The 27,235-nt window shown below is 40.5% G+C and overlaps 1 protein-coding gene across 1 annotated transcript in view; it reads left to right on the forward strand.

Moving 5' to 3' along the window:
* The first annotated feature begins 745 nt into the window (after window positions 1-745).
* Window positions 746-27,235, forward strand: part of AKAP12 (A-kinase anchoring protein 12) — a 122,948-nt gene continuing 96,458 nt past the window's right edge. The window contains exons 1-2 of the mRNA XM_077149271.1: window positions 746-997; window positions 1,335-1,610. Of these exons, the coding sequence (XP_077005386.1) occupies window positions 1,482-1,610 (129 nt within the window). The 5' untranslated portion in view covers window positions 746-997; window positions 1,335-1,481. The remainder of the gene's footprint in view (window positions 998-1,334; window positions 1,611-27,235) is intronic.

A 27,235-nucleotide genomic window follows, 5' to 3' on the forward strand; every position in this document is an offset into this window, starting at 1 on the left:
AACAGTTGCTAGGACAGAATAAGCACTCAAATATTTACAGAACAGTCACAATTTTAGTAAAAATGGGTGAAATGCTTATAAATCCCCAAGACCAAGCATTTTGCAAATATATTGTTTCCTAAGTGATCAATTCCACATAAACTGGCATTTGTGTACCCCTTCAAATAAGAACAATTAATTCAGAAAACAAATTTTATGCTGGTTAAATAGTTGATAATGATCCCCAAAGTGTCATTAAAATACCTGCAAATAATCAGGCACAAAATAGCCCGATGCTGAACTGCCCCTTACATCAGTGGTCTACTGTAGTTGTACACTTTTGGAATATTGGCACTAGACACCAAATAAATATCCTATATTCCAAAAGTCTTAATTTTTAATGCATGATTTTATTGGTGAAAACGAAGGCATTCAGTTGCCAGTGAGAACTGGGATAATTTTTGTCTGTCAGCCCCACTACTCCATGCTTATATGCCAAATATTCCAGCCTAAAAATTTCATTGAGTTCAAATATTTAGGGACTGTTAGCTATGTTCATATAATAAATATTAAACTCAGGAGTCTGAAGAGGGAAAAATAAGCCTCATCCGTGGAGAACTACCGATGGTATCGAACAGAATTTTGCCAGTCACGTCTCAGTATCATCTGATGGAACAGTGGCCTGGAGGGGTGATTTCAGCCTCGGGCGCTGGGAGGCTGGGCGCTTTTGCGGTGATAGCCTCACTCCCTACATTCCCCCAGGAAGGAGGGCGGCTGTGCTGTTCACCGGCTCGGCTGCTTCACTCGTTCTGGACGGTGGGAGAGTGTGGGCCGCTTGGCCCACCCCGCCGTGGCTTGCCTCCATCAACCCCCTCCGTTCCTTTCGCCGGCCCTAATATGGTCCGACTCCGGAGGAACAAGGAGTGCTAGCCTTTCTCCTGCTGATGAGGAAGAGGCAGGTACAAAACCCAATCTGAAGGAAAGCAAATGAGGATTTGGCCTCGCTTCTGAGAGATTTGTAAGTCCGCCGCAACAGAAGCCCCCCGCCTTGGGTGATCCATCATTTAACAGAAGCCACCGAACCCAGTGTACCCGGAGGCTTTCTACGTTCCCCCTTTCTTGCTTTTCCCTCCCCTTCTGCAACACTTGTGTCTTGGCAGCCCCTGTCCCTTTTCGCGACTCGAGGCGTCCCGGGGTCGGGCGGGCTGCGCCCCGGATCCTGGCAGCCGGGGTGGGGAGATGCTGCGGCTGCAGGGCGTGGCTGGGCTGTGCTCATGTGACAGGCCAGGGGAAAACAAGGGGCGGAGTGGAGGAGGCAAAGAGGTGGCTCTTTTTTTTTTCTTTTTTCTTTTAAGGAGTTTGCGGGAGCGCGTCGGCCTCATTCGCTGCGCAGCTCGTCGGGAGAGGAAGGCGGGAGAGAAGGCGCGTCTGGGTGCGGGTTCCTGCGTCCCGGCACTTTGGGAAGGCGCGCAGCAGTCGGCGCGGAGAGCCGCGGGAGAGCCATGGGCGCAGGCAGCTCCACGGAGCAGCGCAGCCCGGAGCAGCCCGAGGCGGGGGTCGAGACGCCGGCCGAGCCCGAGCCCAGCGCGCTCGCGGACTCCGCGGTCGCTGCTGCAGATACCGCCACTAAGGTACGAGACCCGGCCACCTGCTGGGTGGCGGAGGGGGGAGGGGTCCCTCGTGGTGCCACGCACGACAACTTGGCGGTCCGACCAACTTGATTTCAGACTCGTGAGCACCGACCCCTAAATGGGCTTTTCGGGTCCCCCGCGCTGGGGTGGGACCGAACAGCAGCGCGCGCGGTGGGGGTTGGCGCCTTTGTCGTGGGTCTCCAGGGAAGGCGACTGCGCCATCCGTAGTGACAGAGTGCGCCCCGTGTCCCTCCCTCGCCCTGCTCCACTCTCCCGCTAAGACAGACGAGCCACGAGTGCATCCGTGGAGATCGACCCAGGCTGGGCATCTTGAGCCCCTACTCCTTCTCAGATGCCAAAATGAGCAGGTGGCCTGGCCCTGGGCTGGACCTGGCGACGGGCCCCACCCTGCTCCTCCCTCGTGCTGCCCTTGACAGCATCTGCGTCTGGAGCGCAGGGAGTCGTACCCTGTCCTCCTGCGCCATCTACGCCCGAAGCGCTCTGGGCTGCCCCGGCTGGGTACCGGGTTCTTCTGCAGTAGCCGCGCCCTGAATATCCCGGGTCCGCACTGGATCCCGCCTGGCGTCGGTACCCAGCCCTGCGGCATCTGCGCCTAAACACCCGGTGTGGGTCCTCGGTTCTCCTGCGGCAGCCGCGCGAGCAGACACCGCCTCCCTGTTGCGGAGAAGAACGGGCGGTGCAGCACGTTCGGGGCCAGACAACCTGGGCAGATGCTCGGTTTCTAGAAGGAATAACAGGTTTTGCAAACAAGGCAGCGCCCTCCCTCTCCCTCGGGTCGTTGCCTGTGGACTCAATTGGATAAACAAATACTGGAATACTAGTTGGAAGTTGTCAGAGGAAGTGGTCAGGGGCGTTAGCAGGCATTCTCTGTATTTCTTATGGAGGCTGAGCTGAACCTCGGATGCCCCAGAAATACTGCTATTAGTTTTAAGTCTCCGCCCGCCGAGATTGTGACTTGGCCTGGTGTCTGTGTTTCAGATCGATTTTCCAGCGCATGCGTTTACTAACAAGGTTTCATCCCCACCGGTTTTGGGATATCCTTATAGGAAGATGTACACGACCATATCTAATGTAAAAACCCTGTGTCCAATTTAAGGACTGAAACTACTTGAGGGCCTTCAGGAGTTATCTCAGGGGGTGTAGATGTTTACAAAGTGAAAAAATACCGAAGTCTAGGTAAATGTCATGGAATTCTGCCTTCATTGTCTTGTCCCCTTTGGCTGTCCTAGTCTACTTTAGGCTGAAAATCTGCTCTTCATCCCTTGGTTTACCTCGTTAACTCATAACTGCTTTGTGAAATCCATGGCCCCTAGAGGGGTAGATACTAATATGAACTAACTGTGCATGGGATATGTAGATTTTCTAAGAGGTGCCAGAGCTTTGGGCCTAAGGAAAGCACTGTTCTTTTGGTGACTAAATGATGTCTTCATATTGTTGTACATCACTTTTGATGCCAGCTTCTGTCAAAATGGCTGCATAACCAGTGTTTAAATTCCAGTGGGGAAGGTAATTTTAAGCTTCATTTTCAGATTGGGAAGCACTTTTCTTTTGAGCTTTTATTATCCCTTTGGATTTTCTTAATTGTTCACCCTGGAACTTGGTTCTTAATCTCTTCCCAATAAACTTGGATTCTTCTGTTTTAAATACTCCTTCCATTCCCTTCTCTTTGTCCTCCTTTAGTGCTCTTTCTTCTCCCTCTTTCTTAGTCACTGACATCCTGAAATAGTCAGTGACATCTTTAAAATTATTCTAGTGACATCCAGAATAGCATTGAACTTGGTTGGCATACTGCCCAGTTATCAATTTGGAGCCAAATCAATACACTTACATATATCCTTGGAATATGTGCAGGTTTTCATTTCAACTTGCAGAATTTATTACTTAGGTTTTGAAGACCTGTGTTTTCTCAGAAGGGCGCCCCAATTAAGAATGACTCAGCCTCCCTTCTAGCCCCTGTGAAACTCCATCTCCTGACTTCTGAATAGTCACACCTGTCCCTTTGGGCTCTCATGGCGCCTTGGGAGTGATCCCAGTTACTGGTTTGATAACTGGACCGGGAAGTGTTCCACCACTCTTCTGGGACAGCTACCACGAAGCCAGGGGCCACATCTGGCTTTGCTCACAACAGGTGTGCCCCTGGGTAGCAAGCTGCTGGTATGTTGTAGTTTCTCAGTAAATATCTGTGGAAAGAAGAAGAGGATGGCGTTTTAACTTCCTAGGCTGCTCCAGCAAATACCATGTAATGAGTGGCTTAAACAAAGGGAATGTATTAGCTTACAGTTTTGAGGCTGGGAAAATGTCCAGCATTAAGACAGTGTTTCTTCCCAAAGAACAGTGCTGATAATCCTTGGCTGGTCTGCCACAGGGCAAGGCACATGGAGGTGTCTACGGGTCCCCCTTCTCTTCTGGGTTTCCATGCTTTCAGATTCTTGCTTTCTGTGGCTTTTTTCCTCTGTCTGACTTTCATTCTCTTGTAAAAGACTCCAGTAAAAGGATTAAGACCCATTCTGATGGAGGTGGGCCCCACCTTAACTGAAGTAGCCTTATCAGAAGGTCCTATGACAATGGGTGCACACCCACAGGAATGGATTCACTTTAAGATGTTTTGCTGGGGTACATACGATAATGACTCAGTTTTGATTGGAGACTAGCAAAATGGGGAACATTTTGGCTATCTCCTTTTTTACAATTTTTAATCTTTGACCACCCCACTATCATACTCAACCTCTAGATCAGGTACATTTTTTGACAAAAATAGCCAAATTTGGGGACTTAGGTTTCTGTTTTCTCTAGCAGTTCTGTGGCTTGTTAGGGTTGCAATTTCGGATTGCCTTTAATCTCAAATAGACAAAGATAAGATATTAAATTCAAGTAGTTCAAATGAGACTACTTCATATATTGAATTTGGTTAGAAATTGCATCTTGAGCTTTCTTGTTTGGATCTCTGGGCAGGGTTGGCTCTAGGGAGGTTTGGCTAATAGATTAATTTTTCCTCCCTGGATAGAATGCTTATCACAATTTAAGGGTGTTCAAATTTTTTTCTGCCTATGTTATGTTTATATTATAAATACAGCAATCCAGTTAACTTTCCTTTTTTTTTTTTACTGCTAATTATAGTTATCAGTTATATACTAGTAAATAAGGTCTCCACATCAGAAGAGAAGCCACACTAATTGTCTTATCACTCTCAATTAGAATTTAACTTTCAATGGAGAGTTAAACTTTTTTTTGTTTGTTTGCTTGTTTGCATGGGCAGGCGCCGGAACCGAACTCAGGTCTCCGACATGGCAGGCGAATACTCTGCCTGCTTGGCCGCTGGAGAGTTAAACTTTTGATTACTCAATCTTAACATTTAGATGTACTGAGACAGAAGTCTCGGATAAGTCTCAGCTATTGTCTCTTATCTATTGTAACATATTTCAATAAAACAGAAGGAGTTTATCTTCCAGGCATTCTTTTACATTCTTTATGTGTAAATTCTGGGGAACACTGCTTGTTCAAATATGCTAGGTTTAAATTTGAGTCTGGGCCATTTTGGACACTTTAGGAAGCAGAAGATTATACCTGGACACAAGTGGTAAATAAAGCCTCACATTATTATTCCTCAATGGTCTCTCTCTCTCTCTTTTTTTTTTTTTTTAACTTCTTGAAATGAATCTTAGTTTGTTTCAAGAATTGAAAATCTTAGATCACCAGAACATATTAAAACCTATGGCCCTAAAAATCGGCTGTATATCAACTAATCAGAATATTTATAATGTGTATTAAGGTACATGAAGCTATAACTGCGTATGTTTTTCTTACATCAGTAGAACGTATTCTACGACGTGAGCATATTAACAGGTAGCACATTTTTCATTAACATGTCCTGAAATCTTCTTTCTCTACTCAATGGTCTCTTTTTAAAATATGTCTTTGTAAGAGTATTTTCACTCAGAACGTAGACTCAAACTGAAGAATCCTTTGATTTGTAGATTTAAGGATGCTTCTACCTCTCAGTGAATAAACAGACAGTTGAGTTGGCCAATTCCTCCTCAGCCTAAGGTAGGAGGTTTCTTCCCATTTGCTCTCTGTTCACAAAATAGAACTGGGGAACGAAAGTGACCTTAAAGAGACCATGCCACCTGCTTTTACACAAAAGGGCCAGATTTTTTTTTTTTTTTAAACATGGGCAGGCACTGGGAATCGAACCCGGGTCCTCGGGCACAGCAGGCAAGCATTCTTACCTGCTGAGCCACAGTGGCCTGCCCAAGGGTCAGATTTTAAGATGAGTAGGGGAGAATTATGTTGATTAATAGAGTGCTGTTTGTGTGTGTTTGACTACCTATATTCTTAAGGATTCTTCCCGGGTTACCAGAAGTGCTGCTTTCTTATTAGAAAGGGACCAAAAATTGGACGTGTAATTATGAGGATGATGGGGGTGGTCTGTGGGAACTGGAATGTCTTCCAGTTACTCCCATTTTTGTCTCTTAGATTAATAGATCGGTGGGTTTAGTGGAGATTTCCACTCAAAATATGTCCCTCTTTGAGGATCAGGACTCAAGTGTGCATCTTTGTTTTAATGCAGTTTTATTGTGATATGTTAACATACCATACAGTCCATTCAGAGACTTATCAGTGACTCATAGTATCTTCACTTGGTTGTGCCTTGATCACCATAATCAATTTTAGAACATTTTCATTACTCCAAAGAAATAAAAAGGAAAAAAAAAAGCAAAACATTCCATACCCCTTATTGCCCCCCCATTATTAACTTCTAGTATTAGTGTGGTACATTTGTTACTGTTAATGTGCACCTTTTTGAATTCACCATAGGTTGACTGTTAAACTAATGTTATAAGGATCGTTCTAGTTTGATATTCTACAGGATAATTAATAAAGTGGAAATAAAATGCTTAGCTCTAAAAAGGTACCATGAAATTATTCCTTTTTATTTTTTCTTTGTCAGTTTAAAAGAATGTATTTTTATTAATAAAATAACATGTTTACACGACAACATTTTTTTGCAATATACTTTGAAATTTATTGCTTTTTTGTATACATGTTATTTTTCACCAAAAAAGAGTATAATAGAGAAGATAGGATTTCACATATGAATATGACTGTTGAGTCAATATATTGATATTTCTTCTGGTCTCCAGTGTCTTGGAGCAGCTAGAAAAAAAATGAAAAATCGTGGAACACAAACAACATTCTTAACATACAGATATTCCATACATGGTATATGGAATGAATGGCTCACAATATCATCATATAGTTGTGTATTCATCGCTATGATAATTTTTTAGAACATTTGCATCTCTCCAGAAAAAGAAAAAAGGAAAAACTCATACATACCATACACCTTACCCCTCCCTCTCATTGACCATTAATATTTCCATCTACCCAATATATTTTAACCTTTGTTCCCCCTATTATTTATTTTTTTATCCATATTTTTTACTCATTGGTCTATACCCTAGATAAAGGGAGCATCAGACACAAGGTTTTCACAATCACACAGTCACGTTGTAATCATTATATCTTCATACAATCATCTTCAAGAAACAAGGCTACTGGAACACAGCTCAACAGTTTCAGGTACTTCCCTCCAGCCACTTCAATACACCACAAACTGAAAAGGGATATCTATATAATGCATAAGAATAACCTCCAGGATAACCTCTCGACTCTGTTTGAAATCTCTCAGCCACTGAAACTTTATTTGGTTTCGTTTCTGTCTTCCCCCTTTTGGTCAAGAAGGCTTTCTCAATCTCTTGATGCTGCGTCCCAGCTCATCCCGGGATTTATGTCCCACATTGCCAGGGAGATTCACGCCCCTGGGAGTCATGTCCCATGTTGTGGGGGGCAGTAGGTTCACATGCTGTGTCGGCTTAGAGAGAGAGGCCACATCTGAGCAACAGAAGAGGTTCTCTGGGGGTGACTCTTAGGCTTAATTTTAAGTAGGCTTAGCATATCCTTTGCAGGAATAAGTTTCATAGAGGCAAACCCCAAGATCGAGGACTCAGCCTATTGATTTGATTGTTCCCACTGCTTGTGAGAGTATCAGAAATTCTCCCAATGGGAAGTTGAATCTTTCCCCTTTTCTCCCCATCCCCCTAAGGGGACCCTGTAAATACTTCTTTATTCACTGTCCAAATCCCTCTGGGATTTATTGGAGCATCACACTAACCTGAACAAACTGACAAAATCGCATACCCTATTCAAGATTCCCTGTACTTACGGTGTTCAACTAAACTGACCATACAAGTTAAAGTAGAAAATACATTACCCAAAATATAAAATTTGCACCAAATAAACATCTCTCCCTTTAGTCTCACACAGAAATTGGAGTTTTAAGATATGGACGCTATCATCCTTTAACTTGTATTCTGATCACCTTAGTCCTGTCCAGATGAGCTTCATTCATATTTCTACTTGATGTCTGATCACTTTCTTCATCAGAAATAGATTTTTAACATCCATTCAGTGCTTGTAGAATACCACTGAAAGCGAAATCAAGCTCAACAACCCTCATTCTTGGCCTTTTTCTTTCTATAAGCTGGAGCCGCTCATGAAGTGAGAAACGAGAACTAGCAGCATGTGGTCTTCCGAGAAAATAAAGTTCTTTTATCTCTTGAAAAAAAAAACAAAGCTGAATGTCCTCGAGCCAACTCGTAGTTATCATGACCTAAAAGAAAGAGAGAGAGAGAAAGAAAGAAATAAACTGCAATTTAGAGTAACTTTCATTTAAAAATCATACAGTGGAAAACTATGAAAAAGCTGGGGAAGGAAGAAATGCTGTATCTTTAAAATGTGCATGTTTATTGTCAACAAGTTCTTGGAAATCTATAATTATGTGACTCATCTAATTAGCTATTGGGACATTTTCCTGAAAATTGGCATCCTAGTTGAGAATATATGAGAAGGATTTTGTATCTATGATCATTTCTTTCCTGTTTTCTACTCATTGCATGCTTCATAACAAGGGTGAGGTGACGATATTAATAATCTATAATAAATTTCAATTTGCATACCTCCTTATATTTTTGTCATGACTAGTTGACTTTCGTTGTTTGAAACAGACTGTACATTTGATATCATCACTCTTGAATCATAAAGCTTTGAATGATCAAAAGCATTTGTTTTCCTTTTCTTACAATGCTTTTAAAGTTTATTTTTGTGAAATGTTAGAGTTGGGAACCTTAATAAGGTTAATTTTTAGAATATGGCAAAAGTGAAAGCCTCTCATTCCCCCCATCTCTGAGGGACTCACTGTTGACAATAGTTTTAGTTTTCAATTTTTTTTTTTTTTGCATGGACAGGTTCTGGGAATCGAACCCCAGTCTTCCACATGGCAGGCAAGAACTCCACCACTAAGCCACTGTGGCCTGCCAGTTGATAATAGTTTTAAACCAGTGTTTGAAGTTTCTTGCATATGCACATGGAAGAAAAAAACAACAACCTGATCTTTTATTTTTAACCAGTAAGATCATTATCCCACAAATTCTGCAACTTTCGGTTTTGGATGTCTTTTCATCTCAGGCTATAAAGACCTACCCCCATTCTCATTATTGGCTATGTAAGTTACCATTTTATGGGTGGAAGTACCATTTGATTTAGCCAATTCCCTGTGTTTATATTTAAATTTCCTCAGTCTTTTGCTATAATGAAATGTTCCAGGGAACATTCCAGTTCAGATGTCTTTGCACGTGTGCAAGCACATCTCTAGGATAAACTTCTGGAAGTGGAATTGCTGGGTTTACGTATTTTTATGCATTTTGAATGTTGATAGCACTTGCTAAATTTACTTTCCAAGGAAGTCTACCACTCTGCATTCCCCGTTTGTAGAGATCAGCAACACTCTAAGGAGGTGCCTTAGCCTTGGTGGATATCAGATTTTCTAATATGTGTCAATCAGCTAGGCAAAGAATGGCACCTCCATTTCCTTTATATGTTTTTGATTATGGAGTCAAATGCCTTCTCCTGTTTAGGGGCCATATGCTTTTCTTCTCTGAGCCTCCTGGACTTGACTTTCAGAGCATTAAAAGTTTTGGTTTGTTTTATTATTAATTACTTTTCAAACATTCCCCTCCACCCCAGAAATTACTCAAAAGAGGGAAAAAGCTAGTTTAAGAATAAACAAGTCAGCCAAGGTACAGTTCCACTCTTATTTGTTCCTTTTCCATCCCAAATTAATGCACTTTCTTTAATTTTGTTTGGACAATGACCTACTTCTTTGGCTATCAACTTTTGAGTTCCTCCTCTGGGAACAATCTAACATCATCCAGTTGCCAGAAATTCCTTCATATTTCTGATCCATAAAATGTTGGCATCAGGGACCAGGGCAGCAGAAATTTATCTCCCAGGAAAACAAGTGGCTGAAGGCCTCCAGCCCGGCTCTGTTCTCATCTCCTAAAAGATGATAGCCTACTGTGTTACCTGGAATAAACGTGTTTTCCCAGAAAAATGTAGGTGTCCAAAACACTGGAAACTACACATTTTCCCCAGACACCGTCAGTGTTCTCGTAATACAAATATTCTTTCAAGTTCCAAGGTTTTTGTCTTCCCTACTGTTGTTTATCGGTGATTTGTTCTTTTTTTACAAAAAGTGGAAACCCTGTAGTTTCATTCTGCCTAACCTCAATCTCGTTTTAGTAAAATGTCAATTTTGTGTTTGATGTATAAATGAGAAAAACCAAAATTCAAGAAGGGGCGATTACTATAACCCATTGTCTGATCTTCTGTTTGCTGTATGCAGACATTGCAAATTGTGTGAGCATTGAAGGATTAAAATGTCCCTGGTTCCCAAACCTAGCTGTGCAATTGAATCACCTGGGGAGCGTTTTATAAAGACACCCCTGGGCCCTTTCCTAGATTTATTAAATCAGAATCCCAGGCAATGCCAGCATCTGGGATTTGTTGTCTTAAATTGCACATGAGGTATTCTCATTTGCCAGGTGTGATCCCCGTTGCCATGGGGAAGGGTGTGTGTGCGTGTGTGTGTGTGTGTGTGTGTGTATATGGACTAGCAGATGACCGGGGAGGACGCTTCACCCACACAGGCATTGAGGTACAAGCTTATTGGCGTGGGGGGGGGGGGGATGCTTTTAGATGATTTGGGGAGAGTAGCTATTCCCCTCCACACATCTCAAAGAGAAACTAAAGGAAAATGTTTGTCCTACATAGTTGCCTTCCTTTGTTCTATGGTATTGAAAACAAGCGTGCTTCTTGTAGCTTGTATAAGAATCTACAAGGGTAGATCAGTGTTGAATGAAAGGCTGTTTCTATACTGACCGAGAAAGAGTCGCTTGTCAGAGTTCATTTTTTGATTTCCACTAATGTTGCCTCTTTTTAAAAATATTTTTGTTTATTTAATTAATTTATTTATTAAACATAGCAACATACAAACACAAACATTCTTACCATGTGATCATTCCATTCTTGATATATAATCAATAACTCACAATATCATCACATAGTTAAATATTCATCACCATGATCATTTCTTAGAACATTTGCATCAATTCAGGAAAAGAATTAAAAGAAAACAGAAAAAAATTCATACATACCATACCCCTTACTCCTCCCTTTCATTGATCACTAGCATTTCAATCTACTACATTTATTTTAACATTTGTTCCCCCATTATTTATTTACTTTTAAGCCATATGTTTTACTCGTCTGTCGATAAGGTCGATAAACAGAGCAAGTTAAAGGCTTGTTCTGATTTGAATAAAACCGCCAGATGATCCCATTCAGGTAGGCTGTTGGCTTCTTTTATTTTTTTTTTCAGTTCAAAACAGTGTCTTTTATTTTTCTGGTATTTATTGCCAAGGTGGTCTGATAAGTGATTTTCTTACTTGGCTGCTCCTGGGTGTGGCTGCACAGTTAGGTGGTGATGACAGACCAGTCACGCCACCCCTGAAGATGGATGTGTTTAGGGCAGCTCTTGCCGCAGCGAAGGAAGCCTGGAAGCTCATTATTCTCTTTCCATAATTAAAACCATTTTCTACTCTGGTTGTAGAAGGGTAACTCACCTACCCCATATCATAGGACCGGAATCTTGGCTATGGTGCATTTATGCTCTTATATCCCTGGAAAGACATGATGGGCAGAGGGTGCAGCCGCTGACTCAGAGGCCCTGTGAGCTGGGGAATGGAGGGCAGCAGACACTGGTGCCTTGTGGTTTGGAGGGGCTGGGAAAGGTCTAGGGAGCCTGCCACTGGGGCCCTCGGTCTCATCCACGTCCACAGCACCTCCCCTTCAGTCCTTCGGCCACACGCACTGGCCTCTGTCTTGGCTTCCTATCATGAAGAAAAATAGCACTTCTCATCCCCCTCTTCGGAGCATTCGCATCAAAAGTTTTAAAGGTGTGGAGCTGCTTTCCCCATCCCTTTTTTTCTTTTTTTAGTTTTTTTACTGACAAATCTTCACACACATACAGTCCATACATGGTATGCAGTCAGTGGCTCACAATACCATCACATAGTTGTGTTTTCAGCACCATGATCATTTTTTAGAACATTTGCATTTCTCCAGAAAAAGAAATAAAAAGAAAAATCTCATATGTACATACCCCTTCCCCACCCTCTCATTGACCACTAGTATTTCCATCTACCCAATTTATTTTACCCTTGTCCCCCCATTATTTATTTATTTTTTATCCATATTTTTTACTCATTTGTCCACACCCTGGATAAAAGGAGCATCAGACACAATGTTTTCACAATCACACAGTCACACTGCAAAAACTATGTTATTATGCAATTATCTTCAAGAAACATGGCTACTAAAACACAGCTCTACAGTTTCAGGCAGTTCCCTCCAGACTCACCAGTAAATCATAAACTAAAGAGCGGATATCTGTATAATGCGTAAGAATAACCTCCAGGATAAGCTCTTGACTCTGAAATCTCTCAGCCACTGACACTTTATTTTGTCTCGTTTCTCTTTTCCCCTTTTGGTCGAGAAGGTTTTCTCAATCCCTTGATGTTAATTCTCAGCTCATTGTAGGATGTTGCCTCTTAAAACTCTTGCCTTGTTTGCCAATTCAAAATTTATTTTGTGCTGACTGTATAGACAATAGCCGAGGGTTTAGCTGTAGCAATGGGCTGGTCAAAAAAATCTTCAAACCTCACCAAGTAGTTGAAGATCAGAATAAAACAGGGCTCTGGCTTTCTCAATCACTTACTTGCTATTCAGTTTTGATTCCATAAGCATTTTTTAAAACTTTTTTTATTAATTAAGAAAAAATTAACAAACAAAACATTAAGATATCATTCCATTCTACATATACAATCAGTAATTCTTAATATCATCACATAGTTGCATATTCATCATTTCTTAGAACATTTGCATCGATTTAGAAAAAGAAAAAGACAACAGAAAAGGAAATAAAGCGATAACAGAGAAAAAAAAAGATTATACATACCATATCCCTTACCCCTCGCTTTCATTTACCACTAGCATTTCAAACTAAATTTATTTTAACATTTGTTCCCCCTATTATTTATTTTTATTCCATATGTTCTACTCTTCTGTTGATATAGTAGCTAAAAGGAGCATCAGACACAAGGTTTTCACATTCACAGAGTCTCATTGTGAAAGCTATATCATTGTTCAATCATCATCAAGAAACATGGCTACTGGAACACAGCTCTACATTTTCAGGCAGTTCCCTCCAGCCTCTCCACTACATCTTGAACAACAAGGTGATATCTACTTAATGCATAAGAATAACCTCCAGGATAACCTCTCAATTCTGCTTGGAATCTCTCAGCCATTGACACTTTGTCTCATTTTACTCTTCCCCCTTTTGGTCGAGAAGGTTCTCTCAATCCCTTGATGTTAATTCTCAGCTCATTCTAGGGTTTTTCTCAGTCCCTTGATGCTGAGTCTCAGCTCATTCCAGGATCTCTGTCCCACGTTGCCAGGAAGGTCCACGCCCCTGGGAGTCATGTCCCACGCAGAGAGGGGGAGGGTGGTGAGACTGCTCGTCATGTTGGCTAGAGAGAGAGGCCACATCTGAGTAACAAAAGAGGCTCTCTTGGGGGTGACTCTTAGGCCAAAATTTTAAGTAGACTTGACCTATCCTTTGTGGAATTAAGTTTCATATGAACAAACCCCAAGACTGGGGGCTCAGCCTATAGCTTTGGTTGTCCATACTGCTTGTGAGAATATCAAGAATTCAACACTCGGGGAAGTTGAATTTCTCCCCACTCTCACCATTCCCTGAAGGGGACTTTGCAAATACTTTTCCAGTTACTGATCAAATCACTCTGGGATTCATCGGGGCATCACTCTGGACAAACCAACAAAATCTCATGTCCTACCTGAGATCCCAAGTACTTATGACATTCAATCAAACTATCTACATGAGTTATATTAGGAAATGCTCTAGTCAAAATATAAATTTTGTAACAAATAAACAGTTTTTGCTTTAGTCTCACACATAAGGTGACATTTTAAAGTATTAATTATCACCTATTTTCAGTACCCTGCAATAATGACATTCCTTTGTTCTTCCTCATGCAAAAACATTTTTAAAATTTGTACATTGTACATTTCACTATTATTATACACTCTAGGCATTCCTTGATTATACCATCTCGATCTTTACCATCTATCTTTCTTTCTGATTTCATTTATGTCCCCAGCCCTCCTCCCTCTATCATTCTCACATGCAGCTTCATTCAGTGTTTTACCATAATTACATTACAGTTAGGTAGTATTGTGCTGTCCATTTATGAGTTTTTGTATCCAGTCCTGTTGCACAGTCTGTATCCCTTCAGCTCCAATTACCCAATATCTAACCCTATTTCTATCTCCTGATGGTCTCTGTTACCAGGGAAATATTCCAAGTTTATTCACTAATGTCAGTTCATATCAGTGAGACCATACAGTATTTGTCCTTTTGTTTCTGGCTAATCACACTCAGCATAATGTCCTTAAGGTCCATTCATGTTGTTACATACTTCGTAACTTTATTCTGTCTTATAGTTGCATAATATTCCATCTTATGTAAATGTCACAGTTTGTTTAGTCAACTCTCTGTTGATGGACATTTTGGCTGTTTCCATCTCTTGGTAAGTGTTAATAATGCTGCTATAAACATTGGTGTGTAAATGTCCATTTGTGTCCTTGGCCTCGTGTCCTTTGAGTAGAGACAACATACAGATGGGTCCTGTTTTTTAATCCATTCTGCCAGACTATGTCTTTTGATTGAAGAGTTTAATCCATTAACATTGTGTTATTACTGCATGGGTAGTACTTTCTTCTACTATGTTGCCTTCTGGATTTTATATGTCATATCTAATTTTCCTTCTTTTTACCTTTACTCATAGTCTTCCTTTCTACACTCTTCTCCACACCTCTCTCTTCTGTCTTCGTATCTGTCTCTAGTGTTCCCTTTAGTATTTCTTGCAGAGCTGGTCTCTTGGTCACAAATTCTCTCAGTGATTTTTTGTCTGAAAATGTTTTAATTTCTCCCTCATTTTTGAAGGACAGTTTTGCTGGATATAGAATTCTTGGTTGGCAGTTTTTCTCTTTTAATAATTTAAATATATTATCCCACTGTCTTCTCGCCTCCATGGTTTCTGCTAAGAGATCTGCGCATAGTCTTATTGGGCTTCCCTTGTATGTGATGGATTGCTTTTCTCTTGCTGCTTTCAAGATCCTCTCTTTCTCTTTGACCTCTGACATTCTGATTATTAAATGTCTTGGAGTACGTCTATTTGGATCTATTCTCTTTGGGGTATGCTGCACTTCTTGGATCTGTAATTTTAAGTCTTTCATAAGTGTTTGGAAATTTTCAGTGATAATTTCCTCCATTAGTTTTTCTCCTCCTTTTCCCTTCTCTTCTCCTTCTGGGACAGCCACAACATGTATATTCGTGCACTTCATATTGTCTTTCAATTCCCTGAGTCCCTGCTCATATTTTTCCATTTTTTCCCCAATAGTTTCTGTTTCTTGTTGGATTTCAGATGTTCCATCCTCCAGTTTTGAAATCCTATGTTCTGTCTCTTGAAATCTACCATTGTAGGTTTCCATTGTTTTTTTCATCTCTTCTGCTGTGTCTTTCATTCCCATAAGTTCTGTGATTTGTTTTTTCAGACTTTCAGTTTCTTCTTTTTGTTCTTTCCTTGCCTTCTTTATATCCTCCCTCAATTCATTGATTTGGTTTTTGATGAGGTTTTCCATGTCTGTTCGTACATTCCGAATTAATTGTTTCAGCTCCTGTATGTCGTTTGAATTGTTGGTTTGTTCTTTTGACTGGGCCATCTCTTCAATTTTCCTAGTGTGATTTGTTATTTTTTGCTGGTGTCTAGGCATTTAATTGCCTTAATTAATTTATTCTGGAGATTGCTTTCACTTCTTTTATCTAGGGTTTTCTTGCTGTATGAATTTGTTGTCTATCTGTTCTTTGACATTCCGTTCATTATCTGGACCTTTAACTTACGTTTTGTTTAACAGAGGAGAATTTTTCAGTTCTTGTTTTCTTGTTTCTTGCCTTACTTGTGTGGTGCCTTCCCCCCTACACACACTTAGGGGGGTCTACTTAGATATTATAGACCCCAGCCAGATTTTCCCAGACCTAACTGGCCTCCTATCAGGAGGAAAGAGTCACCTGCGTTGGTTTTCCCTGAAGGTGAGACCCAGCAGGTTGAAAGACTTTCCTGTGAAGTCTCTGGACTCTGTTTTTCTTATCCTGCCCAGTATGTGGTGCTTGTCTGACTGCAGGTCCCACCAGCATAAGATGATGCGGTACCTTTAACTTTGGCAGACTCTCCCTGCTGGGGCCATGGTGGAGACAGAGGAGAGGTTGTAGGCTGGTTTTAATGGCTTCAAATTACCAAGCCCTGGTGTCTGAATTCCTTGATGGAGGGACTCCCCCGGGGAAAGCACAGACTCCAGATAAGCCCCCAAAAGAGCTCACTTCTGCCTATGTCTGGGGCAGTTGCAGCCTGAAAAGTCCCTGCCGCTGTATCCAGAGGCAGTCAAGCCTTTGTAGATACACAGCCACAAAAACCTCTGTTTCCTTCTTTTTTTTTTCCCCCTTCTTCTGTCAGTCCTATCCCCTTGGCGCCGGGGCAAAATGAGCAACCTCCGCTTTGATCAGGTTCACCTAAGCTGGGGGCCTGTTTTTAGTAGTCAGAATTTGTTAATTAGTTCCACAATTGGCATTGATTGTGCCCAGTCCCTGCTGCTGGTAAAGTCCTTTCCTTTCCCCTCTGGGAAGTGGCCTATGGGGGAGGGGTGCTGGCCACCGCAGCTTTGGAAACTCACGGTTTGAGGGGGTGCTCGCAGCCGGTCCAGCTGGTCCAGACTGGGGTACGCTGTGTGTCTGGTCACTGACGTGGCCCCAAGAGCTGTTCTGTACTGTTTCTGGTTATTTAGTAGTTGTTCTGGGGGACGAACTAAAATGTGCACGTTGTTAAGCCACCATCTTGACCCGGAAGTCCCATAAGCATTTCTTGACTAGCTCCTGAACTCTCAGAACTTTTGCAGGGAATTGGGAGAACCAAAGAGGCGAGAACTCCAAGGACTCAGTGTTAAACATGTTTAAGTTCTCCTCTTCATATATATGCTTGTGTGTGTGTATCATCACATAGCTGTGTATTCATCACCAGGATCCTTTTTAAGAACATTTCTATCACTCCAGAAAAGGGAATACAAAGAAAAAAAAAAAGTCAAACATACCATACACCTATCCCTCCCTTTCATTGACCACTAGTGTTTCCATCTACCCAATTTATTTTACTGTGGGTTCTTTTTACTTTATGTTTTATTTGGAGGGGTGTGCATGGTCTGGGAATTGAAACCGGGTCTCCCGCATGGAAGGCAAGTATTCTACCACTGAACCACCCTTTTTAATTTTAAACTTTAGTTTCTGGGTTTATGTGTACAGTAAATTAAAAGCATTAAAAATATAGTCAAGATTAATAGCAAATCCATGGTTTAAAATATATTTATACTGTATGTCTCGAGTGTTATCCAGTCCCTCATGGCTATGGCGAGCTGATTATCTTCTTAATGTAGGTTTTCTTGGTATTTAATAACATTATACATACAAAATAGTCACTCAAATAGTTTTTAATTACTTACCGTATGTAAGGCACTGTTCTAGAAGCTTCGGCAAATAGAGATATAACAGTATATAATAGTGCTCCCTAGTACTCATAATCTGAGTAGTGTGGTAAGGTATTTTGAGATGAAATATTCAATAAAAGTTGTAAATAAGTTTGACAGCCAATGGAAGAATTGTCATTAGTTAGTACATGGCTACTCAGTGAGTTGCCCAGGTGACTACTATAGAAAGAGAAGGAAATTTTTGAAAAGTGTTCTAGGCAGATAAAAAGCCATTAGCTAGGAAAGAGGAAAGTTCAAAGCCTATTACGGGAAGCCTATTACAGGATTGAATATTTTTAAGGGAGTGATGGAAAGAGGAAGTAAAATTGCAGCCCATCAATCCAAGAGCTTCAGAGGCAAGAGAGAGCCACTGAAGGGAGTGATATGAACAGAGCTGAGGATGCAGAAACATCCTGTGAGTAGATGGTGGTCTCCTGGGAGACTGTACAAGGCAGAGATGACATCCCCAGTGAGGTGGGGTGAGGGGAGGCTGGGGAAGGTTGTGTAGGAAAACATTTTCACAGTGCGGTGCTGTATTAGATATCAGCAGGGACAGGGGCATTTGGTGCAGGTTATAAGGTTGGGCATGGGGGCAGTAAAAAATAACTGAGATGGGGAAGAAAGAAGTGGAACAAATAAGATGTCAGTGACTGAGAGAGAGCAAATAGAGTTGAGAAGCTACTCTGGAGGTCACTCTTACACAAGCTTCAGTTAGACATTGCTACCTATCATAACTTGCCAAACCTCAAATCAAAACCACTCCTGCAAATCCTAAGAATACCTAGAGCTATATATAAGATTCTACAAAGGTACCATGCACTAAGGTAACTTTCCAGAAACCTACAACCCCCAGATGAGTCCCTGGACCAGATTAGTCCTGAAATGCAGAGGGGCCAGCCTCTCCAGAACATCAACTAGTTCCACCCCTTATCCCATATTTTTGACAGCCTCCTCCAACATGAAAATGTCAGAATGGCCATGATTCAAATACTCCTAAAGAGCGGGAAAAAGATCAAAGGTGATGGTTGAGTTATACGGAGAAGGTAGGGTTTAGCAAACGAGTATGAGTGCTGAATCATTATATTGATATTTCTTTAAGTCTCCAGAATCTAGGAGTAAAAACCTAAAATCGTGGAATTGTAACCCATACCAAACTCTGAAATCTGTTCTACCACCAATTGTTGCAATGTGCTTTGAAATTTATTGATTTTCAGTATACATGTTATTATTCACAGAAAAAAAATAAAAATTTCTTCCAGCCTCCATTGTTTTGGAGCAGCTAAAAGAAAAAATCTGAAATAGTGGAATGGTAACCCATAACAAACCCTGAAATCTGTTCTGTTCAATAGAACAAAGTACTTATGGAAGTGTACTTTGAAGATCATTGCTTTTTTTTTTCTTTTCTTTGTATATATCATATACTGAACAATAAAAAATGTTTTTAAAAGATCAACCGAGATGTGAAGACTTGGCATTTGGCGTACCTGAGGATTTCCAGGAGTCAGGCAAAGACTTTGACTTCATGGTGGTATTCTCAGTTTTCTCTCGCTGTATAACAACCATGCAGAACAAAAATGAAATATACACATAGGGAATCTTTAGAAGGGAGACCATCACTTGATAGTGACAATTAGGGACTTTGAAGGCAAAGAAGAGGTTTGCAGCTGGCTCTGTAGGTGATGAGTGAGGGCCTGCAGGGGCCTCTAGTGTGATCTGGGTCACCGCAGGCTCCACGGGCATTGGGGAGGGGAGGCTTGTGGAGAGGCAGACACGGGAGCCACGGGGGTGGTCCAGTATCATGGGATGAGAGATGAGAACCCTGAAGGGGCTGGTGGTGTGGGCTATGGAAAAGGGTAGGTGGAACCAAAGGTGAATATCGAGAAGATGAAATCAAACAAACGCCATGGAGCTGGACAATTAGCAGATTGTACTGTAAACAGAATTGCCACAGAGCAGGAATCTGCTACTCCATAAGAGCAAGGTGCACCTGGAAAATGAAAGAGCCTAATGGGACGCTTGCTTTCCTTCCATTGTTGGTAAAGAAACTAGGTTGCTTGGGGAATGCATATCTTTACTTTCAAAATGCTTTCTTTGCCATTTTGCTCATCTCTAGTGTCTACCCTTTGGCATGTAGTTCAGAGGACAGTTGATGGTTTGCTGTTTTTTTCGTATCTGAGCATATGGTTTCTTACTGAATCAAGCCACTACAATTTCTGGGTTTTCCCACCACAATGGTCAGTTTTCTATCGTCACTCTCTGATATTGGTCATACTTATTTAAAACATGGTTCATTGCATCCTTGATAGTTTTCCCACTCTTTAAAGGATATGTGGTTGGGATACATAAAACAAGATTATTGATGCATTTTATGTTTTTTAGCCTTTTTACCTTTTCCGTTGTAGTACTGTGAGGGTATACATTTAAATACAAATATTCATTCAAGTTCAAAGTTGCTTGTTTTCTCTACTACTTCTCAGTGATTTTTTTTTTAAGGAGAAATGCTGTGGTTACATTTTTCTTAATATTAATCCCAATTTTAGTAAAATATCAATTCTATGTTTGATTTGTAAATGAGATAAGCCAAAATGAAAAAAGAGGAATTTACTATACCCTTTTGGTTGATCTTCTGTTTGTTATATGCAGATATCTCAAATTGGCAGAACATTGAGAGAGAACATTTTTTCTGGTTACCTCACCAAGAATTTTGGATCAGCCAATTGCCATCAACTGAGTCCTCAGTTATTGTCTTCTTACCCATCATAAAGGAAGCTTTGAAATGACAGCATTTCATTCAACACGTACTACCCTGAGTGGCACAATCTACAAGAAGCTCACTCATTATCAATACAGTTCTTGCTTGAAAACGTTGCACTAATTTAGCCAACTCCTTGTAGAATGTCTTTTTAGAAAACTTTGCGTGAAATTATCCTTCACATCGGTATATGTGTCAGTCTCGTTCAACACCAGTAGCAGCACAAAGCAGGGCTAAAAAAAAATATTATGCAAAGGTCAGCCTTGGGTGTGGTCTACCTACTTTGAGTTTATAATTGATGTACCACTTGTTTTAGTTTCCTTGGCTGCTCAAACAAATACCATGCAATGGTTTGGCTTAAACAATGAGAATATATTATTATTAGCTCATGGTTTTGAGGCTAAGTTTGAAGTCCAAATCAAGGTACCTTCAGGGCGATGCTTTTTCCCCCCCAGGCTGTTGTGTTCTGGCGCTGGCTGCTGGAGATCCCTGGTCCTGGGCTCCTGTGTCACATGACAATGCATATGGCGGCCTCTCTTGGCCTCTCCCCTCTCTTCCTTGTTCCAGTAACGTTCAGCTCCTGGCTGCTCTGTGTGTGGCTTTTTCTCTCTGTCTTAAATTCATTCCTCTCATAAAGGAATAGGATTACTGGACCCATCCTGATGGAGTTGGGCCACACCTTAACTGACGTAACTTCATTTAAAGGTCCTACTTACAATGGGTTCACGCCCACAGGAATGGATTGTATTTAAGAACTTGTTTTTCTGGTGCATAGCTCTCAGCCACCACATCACTGCAGTATAAGTGCAGGGAAGGGAGAAATAGGATTATACTCTAGAGAAATTGCTGAGAATTATCCAATCTTTCGATGATGGGTGTTTGAAAATTATTTGAGAGGCCGCATGTTTAGTTGATATTTTGACCTGAGTTCCTGACTCCTATTTTGTTCATCTAAATATTTAAATGGAAATTTTTGAACTTGTTCTGCTCTGTTTTATATGAACTAAGTTATTGAAAAGCTGTGGAAAATGTCACCATTGAAGTTTATGAAATCTGTCATGATGATTACTGTCTACTTTTCCAATGATGACCAAAGCTAGTTTATAAAATTTAAACAAAAAATATGTGACTGTAGTGGGGGCAAAAAAACCCAGTTGAATGGGCTTTATAACTGTTGTATGTGATATTTTTCTTTGTAAAGCTTTCAGTCTAAAAAGTTTACTTTTAACTCCATTTAGATCTGTTTTCTTTTTAGAATATAAAAAAAATGTTTTTTTCAATAACATAAAAAAAACCCTTATTTTTATTGATTAAAATGAAGACTGGGTACTCTTTGATACGAATTCTAGATGCCCTAAAGCCTTTAAATAGCTCGAAAGGTTTGGGTCCTATATGGAGAGTCTGTGCTAATTGAAGAGGACCTACAATTTTATCTAGATTTGCAACAGTGACCAAAGATTTCAAGTCATTTCTGGAACTATGCCTGATGAACAGTCTCTCCACGACAGAGAGGAATGCAAAGAATGCTTAAGTATTCAAAGAAGTAGGTCATAGTTTAAAGTATTACTTTTGTCAGAGAAAGTTTCTCAAGCAATCCTGATCCTTGAAACCCTACTTATTCCTTACCCTGGAGGCTGCAGTTTTAGGCTAATTAGGAAGTTGGGTTAATTTCTCAGCCTCTAGGAGGGCTTGACTAAAAGAATGTAGTAGATTCACCATACACCTCTGCCTTCTTACCACCCAAAGGGGAAGGGAAAAAAGCAAGGCTATAGAAAAATCATAGATCTGATAAATGCTTTTTCTTTATTGTAGGATCTTGGACTAGAAATTACTTTAAAGAGTAAATAGTCGAGTCATAACACACAGTTGATGGGTAAGTGTATTTAGGAAGGAAATGGAACTTAGAGAGTTCCTTTTAAATGCCCCTGTCACCTGGAACTCTTTCTTGGCTGCCGGTGTTCAGCATTACAGGGGACCTCTCTGATTTCCTGCAAAACCATGATGCCCTCAGTCCATCGAGGACTTATTCCAAGTTCATGAAATCCTGTTTTGCCCTGAATTTATAGCTGAATGCTACACAAGAGGCACACAGACAGTGCACAGCTCAGACAAGAGAAAGAGATCCTGTGATGGAGTACCAGTTAAGGCACCAGGGAGGAAATGGCATTCATGGTCAGTGTTTGAAGTATAGAGATGTTGGAGAGAAGTAGCCACCAAAATAAAGAGGCGAGGAAGAGCCTCAGCACGCTGTGAGAAACACTGATTGAAAAATAGTCTAGGAAAAGTAGGTAGAGCTCAGTAGATATATTTGCTTTTTTTTTTTTTTACTGTAGTCCTTTTTAAAAGCTTTAAAATGTTCCTGTTATTAATTATGAATCTCCGAAAAGGGAAATATAATATGCAGACTTACTAAACACAAGGTGGGAAACTCTGGGCTTGAGAAGTGGGCTCCTATTAGAAAGTGATTGAGTAGCATGCAGAGGTATTTTATGACTCTGTTGAAGAGAATTTCAAATAGTAAGGTGAGATGCCTACGTTTATTGTGATTGGCAGTGTGAAGCCAGTAATTAATATTGTTTGGGATGATAGTGAGAACTTTCAGACTTAACTTTATGTGTTCTCTCTCTCTCTCTTTTTTTTTTTTTTTGGTGGTGAGGAAGAGAGATGGTGGATTTCCAGTTCATTTCATATAAAATGATTGTATTATATATAAGGGTACATGTATGTACATTTATTTAAATAAAGTAACCAAATGTAGTGTGATTCTTACTCCTTAGATAAAATGGAAAATATTTTTTAGTATGCATTAACTGAAAAATGCTTCAGAAATATCCTGAGATGATATATAATTAATATTTTTTATATCCTTACTAAGTTATGCCTAGGCTTACTGATATTTTGTGGGATGGTGGGGGCGAATAGAAAATTGAGGAAACAAGGAAAGATAATTAAGATGGCTTGGATTGAGTTACATTTTGGTTCAATTTCATTGTTTGAATAATCCAGACAGTTGCATCATGTTTCGTTTTTATTTTCAGTCTGTAGTCAGTCTAATAAACTGTTTATAGACTCAGTTTCTGTGGCACTTAATTTTTTGCACTTAGAGCTAAATATCCTAACAAGCCACATTATGCCTTCAAACTTTCCCTTAACCATATTTTCTGGAGCCAAAGACAATTAGACTACTGTGGAGTTAAATGCTGTAAATTATTGTGTTCCTCAAACCCTTTTCAGCTCCTGCAGTGAATACTGGAGGAATTGTAGCTGTGTATGTGAACTTGAACGGAGATCAGGGGAAGGTCACCCAGAGTCTTCTTGAGTGGAGTTGCAAATTCTTCCTCCAGCAAATAAGAATAAAGGGAAATGTTACCCATTTGTTACTTTTTATGGTCACGAAGAAGGAAAAATCCCCAAAGCTAATGATTCCTTTGCTGTGAGTTGACCAGCTGGCTTATTTCAGCTTAGGTTAAGAAGTTGAGAAGGACACTGTTTTATTTTTTTCCTTGAGTCTGGTCACTGATTATTTCATAGTTTCATCACTAGAAAAACAAATAACTATATTCTGGGATTGTACTAAGCTAATCTTTAAGAAAGTTATTCCTTGGTAAAACCTGAAAATCAAAGTAGGGTATTCTTGTAAGGATTTCTTTAGGTCATATGGCCATCTGGCATAAAATAGATATTTATCTACTTCTTGATAAATATTTACTGATACTGTGTTTATATTTAAAACTAGCTTTATATGTTAAAAGATGACTTTAGAATATCTATTTATTGACTCTTTTCTTTGATGAAGTTTTCTCTGCTTATTCTCACACAAGGCATTAATACAAAGTGGAGAAAAGGCATAGGATCTGATGGGCCAGCTTTTGTTTTCTTCCCTGTGTCCAAGACTTCCTAACTTAGCTCTTTTGCTGTGTACATCTGTGTTGACTATGATGTTGAAACCTGTAGAGAATGAACTCTGCTGAACATATTTCAGTTTCTCAAGGGTCAGGCAATATACATAATATAGCCCTATCACCGAATGCCTGTCAATTCAGGGAACTAACATTTGGTGGGTTTGAGTACTACAGTTTGGGGGGCACTTGAACATGCTTTTCCCCATGTTATCAACATCTGATAACTTCTACAAGTTAAGTGAAATCATCCCCATTGTACAAATGAGCCAAGAAAATGGAAATTGAACAAAGTAGGTGGAGGTTTTGAACCCTAGGTCTTGAGTTCAGTACTAGAGGTCTCAGCCCCATCTGGTCAGCACCCAGTTTTGGGGTTGCCGGCAACGAGACTACAGAAACATGTAATGGGGCCTGACTGTCAAACTCAATAGAAGATGTCACTCATTTTACCGATTGTTGGAATACTACGAGCTCCAAAAATTCTAACACACTTTGCCTTTCTAGGTATTTTAGGATGAGGCTGTATTACCATATCTGCTGTAAAGTAAGTCTTAAATGATTCATCTTTATTGACCAAAACTTGTTTCAGTCTCTGTTCTCTCACCTCCCACCCCCATCCTGACCTGGAGGTAGCTGATGCCAGGATAGAATAGCTCTTTGAATTTGGAACAGGTCATTCTGCCTAAGTAAATATCGATACCGCTCATTTTTCCCTTTTATGTGGGTCTAAATACGTGCCAGGTCCGTACAATCACCATCTTCCCCCTTCTCGTTCTATTCTGAAATCCCGCCCTCTCAGTTCATCAGCCATCCACCTGTACCCCCTTGATCCCCATCCCATTTTATTTATCTTTATTTTTTTAACTTTTTATTTTGAAATGATTTCAAGCATACAGGACAGTTGTAAAAAAATCCTACAAAACCCTAACAGAGAATTCCAACGTATCACCCACCCACACAGGACCACCAACTTCTAACACTTTGTCACATCTGTCATCTCATTCTGTCAGTCCATCTATCTATCCGTCCGTCTGTCCATTATCAGTCTGTGTGCTTATCCCTTTATCTATCTGTGCCCCATCCCATTTTAAACAAATTTCCTCCTGAGAATCATCCCGTACTCATTTACCAGCCCAGACTGAGACATTGTCCTTAGAGAATTTTGTCTTCTCTCTGAGTTTTAACTGTCAGTTACACTCACTAAGTTTTAGTCCCAGGTATATCTCTATACACTGGACTAGTTTATCTCAAGAACTGAATTAATTTTCTTCTGTTTCCTCTGCCATGCCTGCCTCCCAATAAACAAATACATAAATAATAAAGAAAAAGAGAACCCCAACACTTTCTGACGTCTTGACCGTTTTGCAGAATGGCGTCACTGTCTTACTCTGGCTAAGTTAGAAGCCTGGGACTCGCTCTTCTGTTCACTTTCACTGTCCAGCCCATCACAAAACCCTGTTAGTTCAGTTTGTCTTTCTCTCTGATTTCATTTGTGCCCCCAGCCCTGCTCCCTCTATCATTCTCACGTTCAGCTTCATTCACTGTTCTAACATTATTGTATTACAGTTAGGTAGTATTGTGCTATCCATTTCTTAGTTTTTACTATCAGTCCTGTTGCACAATCTGTATGCTTTCAGCTCCGATTACCCAATATCTTACCCTATTTCTATCCTCTGTTATCAGTGAAATTCTCCAAGTTTATTCACTACTGTCAGTTCATATCAGTGAGACCATACAGTATTTGTCCTTTTGTTTCTGGCTAATCTCACTCAGCATAATGTCCTTAAGGTCCATTCATGTTGTTACAGACTTCATAACTTTATTCTGTCTTACAGCTGCATAATATTCCATCATATGTATGTACCACAGCTTGTTTAGCCACTCGTCTGTGATGGACATTTTGACTGTTTCCATCTCTTCGCAATTGTAAATAATGCTGCTATAAACATTGGTGTGCAAATGTCCATTTATGTCCTCTGAGTAGATACCTAGCAATTGTATTGCCAGATCATATGGCAATTCTATACTTAGCTTCCTGAGGACCTGCCAAAATGCCTTTCACAGTGGTTGTACCATTTGACATTCCCACCAACAGTGGATAAGTGTGCCTCTTTCTCCACATCATCTCCAGCACTTGTCATTTTCTGTTTTATTCATAATGGCCATTCTGGTGGGTGTGAGATGATATCTCATTGTGGTTTTGATTTGATTTCCCTAACAGCCAGGAAAGTTGAGCATCTTTTCATGTGCCTTTTGGCCATTTGTATTTCCTCTTCTGAAAAGTGTCCGTTTAAGTCTTTAAAAAGCAATAATTTTCAAAGCAGATTTCAACAAGTAGTTACACAACAGATCCCAGAGTTTATTATGGTCTACCATTCACCATTTCAGAATTTTCCTTCTAGCTGCTCCAAAACATTGGAGGCTAGAAGAAATATTAATATAGTGATTCAGTGGTCATACTTGTTTATTAAATCCTGTCTTCTCTGTTACACCTTCTCCTTTAAGCTTTTTCCCATTCTATAAGGATCTTTGAGCAATGCCCATTCTGACTTTTTTTTTTATTAAGAAGGGGTGTCTACACTAAAGGACAGCGGATGTAATTAACTGATAATCCTGGAGAGGCTGGTCCCTCTAGGTTTCAGAATTTATCTGACCTAGGAACCCTAGGGAATTATAGGTTCCAGGAAGGCAAATCTAGTGCATGAAACCTTTATAGGGTCTCAGTTCAAGCCCTAGGTGTTTCCCCCGGATTTTTTTTTTTTTTTTTTACTTTTTATTGTTTAGTTGTCATGGTCAGGTTCCTGTGTCGACTTGGCCAGGTGGTGGTCCCTGTTTGTCTGGTT

Source organism: Tamandua tetradactyla, chromosome 2, assembly GCF_023851605.1.
Source record: "Tamandua tetradactyla isolate mTamTet1 chromosome 2, mTamTet1.pri, whole genome shotgun sequence".
Taxonomy (NCBI): Eukaryota; Metazoa; Chordata; class Mammalia; order Pilosa; family Myrmecophagidae; genus Tamandua; species Tamandua tetradactyla.